At 44.2% G+C, this 9,034-nt stretch overlaps 1 protein-coding gene across 1 annotated transcript; it reads left to right on the top strand.

The window, feature by feature from the left end:
* Positions 1-6,016: 6,016 nt before the first annotated feature.
* LOC124015372 (anoctamin-10-like) lies at positions 6,017-8,056 on the top strand. The gene has a single exon (XM_046330544.1). It carries the CDS (start codon positions 6,017-6,019, stop codon positions 8,054-8,056), a length of 2,040 nt encoding a protein of 679 aa, XP_046186500.1.
* Positions 8,057-9,034: the final 978 nt, after the last annotated feature.

The raw sequence follows: 9,034 nt of genomic DNA, 5'->3' as shown, positions 1-9,034 counted from the left end.
TTGGCTGTAAGAGCTTAACCCAAAGTTACTTCAGCCCCTGATCCTCTGAACAAACCCCATGCCAGAGCTAGCCGCCAAGGCTAATAACACATTCTGATTGGTCAGTGATGGGAACTGTCATCTACTGTCATCAGATATAGGCTATGTAATTGTGACACGGGGACAATAGGTTGGGCTGAGCCTCACTTGCTATCATTCCTTTCCTGGATTGAGAAACCCTGGGGGTTTTCAAATTGCTCCATGCTGCTACTTTGACAATTGATAAAGGATTTATTGTGGAAGTGTACAATAATGCATACTGGTGTTGAATCACCACAGAGAAAAGATTCACAGCTGGTGGAGTCTAACTAGCTTGGTATACACCAGACTGATTTACCACTGTAGCGAACCAGTCATGGGTCGTTCCATGTCATTTCAGCAAGCCATGACACCCACCATCTCAGATTGTTCTGAAATCATTTCTGTAGTAAGAAGCAGATAAGATAAGCATTCCATAAGCATTATTGTGTTAAAATATCATTTGATCTCTGAGGAATGAAGTTGATTGACTGCACCCAAATTGGCAATTTTAATATATAGGATTCATATAATCAATAGTTATAGTACCTAACAGCCAATTTGGACCAGACTTTTTTATAACAATGAGTAAGACACGAGGAATCCAAATAATTAGTCAAACCCCACGCCAATCCCACCCCAACAACAAGTATATAGTGTCAGTTCTCTATGATTGACAAGTAGTATGGAGCTGTGGCTCAGAGTTTTGAATCTTTATCCTATGTAATGTATTCTCAGTAAATTTGGTGTGTACCCCCTGTTTTCCCCACGATCTAGTGGTCAGAATGAGACATACACCCAACAAATTCAATGACAAATTTCTCTGAACATACTACACTGAACAAAAATATAAACTCATCATCTACAGTGTTTGTTTCATGAGCTGAAATAAAAGATCCCAGAAATGTCCATATGCACAAAAAGCTTATTTCTCTCAAATGTTGTGCACAAATTTGGTTACATCCCTGCATTTCTCATTTGCCAAGATAATCCATCCACCTGACAGGTGGCATATCAAGAAGCAGATTAAACGGCATGATCATTACACAGGTGCACCTTGTGCTGGGGACAATAAAAGGCCACTCTAAAATGTGCAGCTTTGTCACACAACACAATGCCACAGAAGTCTCAAGTTTTGAGGGAGTGTGCAATTGGCATGCTGGCTGCAGGGTTGTCCACCAAAGCTGTTGCTAGAGAATTTAATGTTCATATCTTTACCATAAACTGGCTCCTACGTCATTTTAGAGAATCTGGAAGCTGAAAATGTCCCAGTTCTTGTCCCATGGCCTGCATACTTACTAGACATGTCACCCATTGAGCAAGTTTGGAATGCTCACGATGTGGGGGGTCCGTGGGATGTGGGGGTCGTGGGATGTGGGGGGTCCGTGGATTGTTTTTCACCATTTCTTTAATTACTCAAGTCTAACTCATTGTTAGAATCGGGATGTTAGCTACTATATTTATTCTATATTATATAAATCCTATAAATTGAAATGGCAAATTTGGGTGCAATTAATTAGGTACATTTTCTAGAGATTAAATTAGGCGTAGTGGGTGAGGAGTCAGGTGCAGGAGGCAGAAAGTTCTGAATAGCGCTTTATTCAGCACCGGGCAAAATCGTATATAAAACGAAACTGAGCGTTATAAAACAAATGTCCAAAACAGGAACCAAACCAAGCTCGCACTACCCCACGTACAAAGTGGGAATAAACAAGCCCGCACGAAGAGCAGGCAACCTACCGACTTAAATAGCCAAGAACACGAATAGCATGCGGGCCTACCGATTTAAATAGCCAAACTAAAAGTCTAAACAAGAAACAGGTGAAACAAATCAGACCAAACCAACAGAAAAGGGAAAAAGGGATCGGTGGCAGCTAGTAGAGTCCAACTATTCATCATCTAATTGTGACAACCTTGTCTTTTTTGTTGGCCCTTGTAATGTTGTCTTATTGAATTAGACAATTGTTGATTTTTTAGAGAGAGGGAGGGGGGGTAAAGAAGGAGAAAGGGAGAGAGCAGGGTGAGGACAATGGCATACCATAGTTGGGCCATTTGAGGACCGTTGGTTGTTATTACACCATGGACCCTCTTCCAATGTTGTTTTATTCATTTCAATTAATTTATTCAGATGGCAGAACAGGCAAGTCAGAATCTCCTGTAAACAGATGTTATATATATCTTATGTGTAGAACCAAAACGGTCTGCCCTCCTGGAATTAAGGTCAAATATTTGTGCTTCCATTCATTTACATTTAAAGTTTTACAGAATATTTTCTTATTTGAGATGCAAATGCACTAAAACTGTTTCCCAAACATAAACCTTGGACTCATTCATTACCTATGCAAAAGTGATTTATTCCCTCATCAACCTTTCTACTTTTTATCCACCTCAAAGGACCTCATAGATGTCAGTTACATTAGATTGAAAGAAGAAAACAGGCTTTTAGTGGTCATGAAGTATTCATTGATGTATATCTGTTCCGTGGAAGAAAACTTGTACACATCTATCTGGCAGACGGGCAGAGCCACTTGTGAGCTTCCTGATGGACTCTGTATGATGGGGGTGAGGTGGGTGAGTCATCCTCTAGGCTTGTCTCTGCTGGCAGTTTGTTGGGCCCCATCTCATCTCAGGGTATTTGAAGGAGTGGTGATGTCAGAGCTGTCACAGCTACACTCTGCCTGAGGCCACACAGACGGCTCCTCTTGTTGACGAACACTGGGAGAGTGAGACTGGAATGAATGGACCGTACTGTCTCTCTCTTTCACTCCTGCATCTTACCCTCCTCTCTTTCACCCTCTCCCTTCCCCACAGCCTGTTTTCTCTGCTGTTTTCTGGCTGGAGGTATGCATATTCATTTTCCCGGAAGAAATTACGAAAGTCAGCCAATTGGTTTCCAAGAAATGCTGGAACGCTGTGTGAGGCTTGGCATCACTCCAATGGCTTTTGTTAGACTCCACTGTATCAATTGCATAATAAACACTACACTGCAGGCTTTGTATACAAGCCTATGAGTCAGAGACTCATATTTCAATGGTATTTCAGAAATAGAAAAACAAATCAGTTTAGCAGGCGGTGTTGTTGAGGTGTTATTTTTACTTGGTGTTAACTAATAATAAATAATAATAATATATGCCATTTAGCGGACGCTTTTATCCAAAGCGACTTACAGTCATGTGTGCATACATTCTACGTATGGGTGGTCCCGGGAATCGAACCCACTACCCTGGCGTTACAAGCGCCATGCTCTACCAACTGAGCTACAGAAGGACCACTGGTTCACATCACAGGTAGCAGTGTTCTATCACTAAGTAGGATATTAGTGACTCATAGCTGGATTAGTCACACAAGTTGCATAAATTATTTTCAGTCGTCAGCAACACCCTGATTCATATTACCCTTGTAGTGACTTTGTGGAACTACCGTACTGTATAGGAAATGCTTTCTCCTATTTGTAAGGGTGATATCACCATCTTCTGGTAAAAGATGGTATCACATGTCTGAATCCACCCACAGTCTCTTTGCTGTGCTAATTTAAATAGACCTACATATTACTGTTAATTGGATCAACTATTTTTTACTTTTTGAAGAGGAATTGACCACTCATTTTCAGGTTAGTAAATGAATGATATTGTATGTTTTGATTATGAGAGTATGAACGTTACATTGTCTATAGAAAGTTTACACCCCCTTGAACTTTTTCACATTTTGTTGTGTTACGAAGTGGGATTGAAATAGATGTAAATTGTACGTTTTTTTTGCCATTAATTAGACGCAAAATACTCCATAATATCAAAGTGAAAAGAAAATTCTACACATTTTTACAACTTAATAAAAAATCTATAACTAAAATATAGTCGATGCATAAGTATTCACCCCCTTTGTTTAGGCAAGCCTAAATTATTTCTGAAGTAAAATGTTTGCTTAACAAATCACATAATAAATTATATGGACTCTGTGTGAAATAATAGGGGTTGACATGATTTTTAAAGGCCTGACCTTTCCTATGACCCGCATATTGTACATACAACATCTGTAAGGTCCCTCAGTCAAGTGTTGAATTTCAAGCACAGATTCAACTATAAAGACCTGGGAGTTTTTCGAAAGCCTCTTAAAGAAGGGCAGTAATTGGTAGATGGTTAACAATAACACATCAGGAATTGTATATATCAGGAATTGTTCATAATTATGCTGCGGATGATGTACTAAACCACCCAGACACATCAAAGATGCAGCCGTCCTTCTGAACTGAGCTGCAGGAAAGGAAGGAAACTGCTTAGGGACGTCACCATGAGGCCATTATAGGCAACACAGTTCAATGGCTGTGACGCGGGAAAACTGAGGAGGGATCAGCAACATTGTAGTGATTCCACAATAATTACTTACATGACAGAGTGATAAGAAGAATAAAAATATGAAGATGTTTTTTTGTTTTGTTTTAACATGCATGTGTATACGTAGAATGTATGCACACATGACTGTAAGTCGCTTTGGATAAAAGCGTCTGCTAAATGGCATATATTATTATTATTATTATAGTGAAAAGGAAAAAACCATGGCAAATGAATACTCTTTCTGGCCTGAATGCAAAGCCTTATGTTTAGGGAAAGTCTAACACAACACATCACTGAATAGCTTCCTTCTTATTTTCAAGCATGGTGGCTGATGCATCATGGTATGTGGGTAGCCTAGTGGTTAGAGCGTCGGGCCAGTAACCAAAAGGTTGCTGGATTGAATCCCTGAGCTGACAAGGTCCAAATCTGTTGTTCTTCCCCTGAACAAGGCAGTTAACCCACTGTTCCGCTTTAGGCTGTCAATGTAAATAAGAATTTGCTCTTAACTGACTTGCCTAGTTAAATAAAAGAAAATAAAAATGCTTGACAATGGCAAAGATTCACAGCCAAATTCATAGAGGAAAACCACAGCAATTGATCTTTCAGCAGGACAATATCCTTCAACATAATGCCAAATCTACACTGGAGTTGCTTACTAAGAAGACAGTCAATGTTCCTGAGCGGCCAAGTTACAGTTTTGACTTAAATCTGCTTGAAAATGGCTCTCGAGCCATGATTCCCTACACCTTGACAGAGCTTGAAGAATTTTGAAAAGAATAATGGGCCAATATTGCACAATACAGGTGTGCAAAACTCTTAGAGACTTACCCAAGAAGACTGACATCTGTAATCACTGCCAAAGGTTTTCTAACATGTATTGGATCAGAGGGTTGAATACTTATCTAATCAAGGTATATTAATGTTTTATTTTGTATTTTTTATATTTTCTTCCATTTTGACATAACAGAGTATTTTGTGTAGATTGTTGGGGAAAAAAGACAATTAAATCCATTTCAATCCAACTTTGTAACACAATAAATTGTGAAGAAATCCAAGGTTGTAGACTTTAAAAAAAAGTTTTATTAAAAGGTATGCAAAATGTTTTCCAGCAGTCTCAATGCCACCACCTCAGTGCCCAAAATGAGATGAATGCTAATTTCATTATAGCTCAGTCTATGAGAAAACAGGACATTCTTCTAGGTTGTCACTAGTTACCACAGCCACAGAGTCAGAATTATGGCTAAACCCCACCTATTTCTACAATTCATCTTCTTAAAATATATATTTTTTTACCTAACCTTATCCCTAACCACATTGCTAACCTTATGCCTAACCCTAACCTTAAATTAAAACCAAAAGGCTAATTCTGACTTTGTGGTCGTGCTAACTAGTGACATAAATTATTCTATGACATTGTGCTGATGTCACAATGCAACTGCACTGTGCTGCCCCGCTGTCAGACATTCTCACAGCTACAGCGAGTGTCATCATAAATCCCTGTGGCACTGTGTGCTGAGACAATCTTGTCCATCGAAGTCCTGTCCCTGTACCCTGTGAAGAGAAGAGAGGAAGCAGGGGGCTGGCGAAACCTATGCAGAACCCCCTGTCAACACCAGGAAGAAGGAACCATGACCGCCCTTCAGGACAGCATGTTATTAGGAGGAGGGAACACACGGAGGAAAGAACTCACCAACATCACCATGGCAGCCTTCATGCTCCCCCTGCAGCACCTTAATGAGATCACCCCTCTGATTCTGCTGGAGTTCCACCCTGAGGTGGAGGCTGACACTGTGGACTGGCTCCTAGGGAAGATCCTTACACCTGAGCCCCTGGGGGGACTAGACCTCTTGGCCAGAGTGATCAGCCAGACTAGGGCCGGGGGTGCCATCATGGTGGTGGGGGCCACGCCAGAGCGGCTGCTCCTGGAGGCTGACGAGGACCTTCTGTTCAGACACAAGCCCTGCTGCACTATAGGAGGTCAGGCACGGGAGGTGGGGGACCTGGGGGGGACTCGCCCCACAGAGGGGGTGTATGGGATGCTGTCATCGGCTGAGTGTGTGACCCTGGTGCAGAGAATCCTAGACAGGCTGAGAGTGGGGGAGGGGGAGGAAATTCAGGTGCTCCAGCGGATTACCCTCCTTCCAGGAGAACCAGTGATGGCCAGTCTGTCCCGCTTAAGAGTCCTAACTAGCATCTACCCCCTACATGAAGCCCCACTGCTTCAGAGCCTCCAGGGGAGGTGGTGGGCTGGCTGGTGTGGCCTCAAACCCTTCAGCCAGAGAGAACATTGGCAGCTGCTGGATGATATCAGGGCTTATTTCGGGGAGGCGGTGGCCCTCTACTTTGGGTTTGAGGGTTCGCTGGTCAATGCTCTCCTCCTGAAATCCACATTGTCCATGTTTCTCTCCTTTTACCCCCTCAGGCTGGGGAACAACCTGGTCTTTTTCACCCTCTCCAGTGTAGTGTGGTCAGAGCTGTTCCTGCAGGGCTGGAGGGAGAAGAGCAAAGCCCTGCAGAGGGACTGGGGGACTGTGGTCACTCATCCGTCACACAGTCACTCATCAACAGCAGCAGCAGTGCCCAGGGTGGCACAGGGCACAGCACCACCACAGTCCCAGATCGATGCCCACCCTTTTGGAAAGATGAGCTTGAGGAGACTGCAACACTCCGTTGCCTTCCTAACCTGCACCCTCTGCCTCTCCTCCATCCAAATCCTGATGTATTTACACCTAGATGGACTAGTGGGGGACTTCCTCCTGAGAGAAGAGCTCAGTTTCCTCTTTCACAACATCCTTGTCTACCTCCCCAAAATTGCCCTCACGGTTGCCATGGCAGGGATGGACTGTGTTGCATTCCAACTGTCCCAAGGCCTCAGCCCTGATCCCGAGCCGCCAGGGCATCAGTCACCAAGGCAACAGCCCCTGCTCCCTGAGGTTATCCTCTCCTGCCTCTTCAACCACTTTTCCATCCATCTCTACAGGGCTCTGGTCCTAAATGACCTCACCATGGTGCGCTTCCACCTATCTGTGCAGCTGGCCACGCACCTGGTCATTAAGCTGCTGTCCGCCACGCTATTGCGCCGCCTGAGGAGGATGAGGATGCCCCCTTGCCGCGCCCACCAGGAACATCAGTCTCCCGTCCTTAGACAGATCACAGAGCAGAGCAACAGACCACTGTGTGACACCCAGACCTGGAGCTACCTGGAGCTCCTCATCTCCTACTGCCACGTCATGTTCTTCTCAGGCATCTACCCCCAGTGTGCCCTCTGGTGCTTGTTGACCATCATAGCTAAATCCTGCATGGACTTGTGGCACCTGTGTTCAGGCGCACGCCGCCCCTTCCCCAGAACATCCCCCGGGGGTAACGTTTTGTGGCAGCGGGTCTTCTGTGGCTTTGAGGCCCTGGCTGTCCTGCTCAACTCCCTCCTGCTGTGGTCCTCTCTGGAGTTCAGGCTTCTCTTCCTGAGCTATACTGGGTGGGAAATGCTCAGGGCCTTCCTCCTGCTGCAGCTGTCGCTGCTGAGCCTGAGAGGGGCGGTCACCTTCCTGCTCCTCCACCTGGCCTGGTTTGTTGGCAGAAAGGCAGAGCGGCCTGAGACTCGCCAACCCCACCTCCACAGGCTTCATCGCCACCAGCACCATCAACAGCAGCACTCTCACATACGGTAGAGATGCAGCAGCCACTCAGCTTTAAGCTTTGTGGAAGGATCATTGTGTCCTGCAAATAAAGTGAGGAGTGAGGAATGACATACTGTAGGTGTGCTGTTTGTGCGTGTGTGTAGGGGTATCATTTTTCTTTTACAGAGTCTATCAACTTTGGCATTCGAGTACAGAAAGCTTTCACTAACAAATCAAGCTCACACATCTATATCTAGGATCTTTAGAGGATCATTCTTAACCGTTGTCCCATCTACTGTAGGCTATGCCCAGACTTTTGCCCTACGTTGAATGGTGATAACAGTCAGACAATTAACACTATGACTGGAGTCCTTCCTCCCTGGCAGTGGGACTGACAGATGGTGCTAAGCAAGGCTAAACTCAGTGGTCATGTCTGTGACCTCACAGATTAGACACTCTCCACTGAGTCTGATCACATACTGGAGAAAGTCCTAGTAGGAGAAAGTCCTCCTGTTTTAATGATCAGCTTTTTGAGACTGATATATGTTTGGTAAACAGATGACCGAGCTACAGTATGTATCAAATATGTATCTGCATTAATAAAGACACTGCACATTACTAGATTACAGTGGCATTTTACAGTGTTTTTGGACTTACACCCAGGCATTCCAGTGCCATTCGAGGGTGCTGCTAGCCTTTGATTCTTCAAACATTGCTATTGCTTTCTAAATTGCAACTCAGACATAGCAGGTAGTCTCCTGGGTTCTTTCTTCTACATTTAATAAGATAGAACTTAAAAATAATGTAATGTGAAAGTTATTGTGGTTCCAGACTTTGGCCTAAACGGCTCCGCCCAAAACCATAAGGCTCTCCAGAGGTGCTGCACAACGCATCACCGGGGGCAAACTACCTGCCCTCCAGGACACCTACAGCACCCGATGTCACAGGAAGGTCAAAAAGATCATCAAGGACAACAACCACCCGAGCCACGGCCTGTTCACCCCGCTATCCTCTAGAAGGCGAGGTCAG

Source organism: Oncorhynchus gorbuscha, linkage group LG26 (genome assembly GCF_021184085.1).
Source record: "Oncorhynchus gorbuscha isolate QuinsamMale2020 ecotype Even-year linkage group LG26, OgorEven_v1.0, whole genome shotgun sequence".
Taxonomy (NCBI): domain Eukaryota; kingdom Metazoa; phylum Chordata; class Actinopteri; order Salmoniformes; family Salmonidae; genus Oncorhynchus; species Oncorhynchus gorbuscha.
Note: the sequence above shows the minus strand (reverse complement) of the source record. Positions and strands in the feature narration are given on the sequence as shown.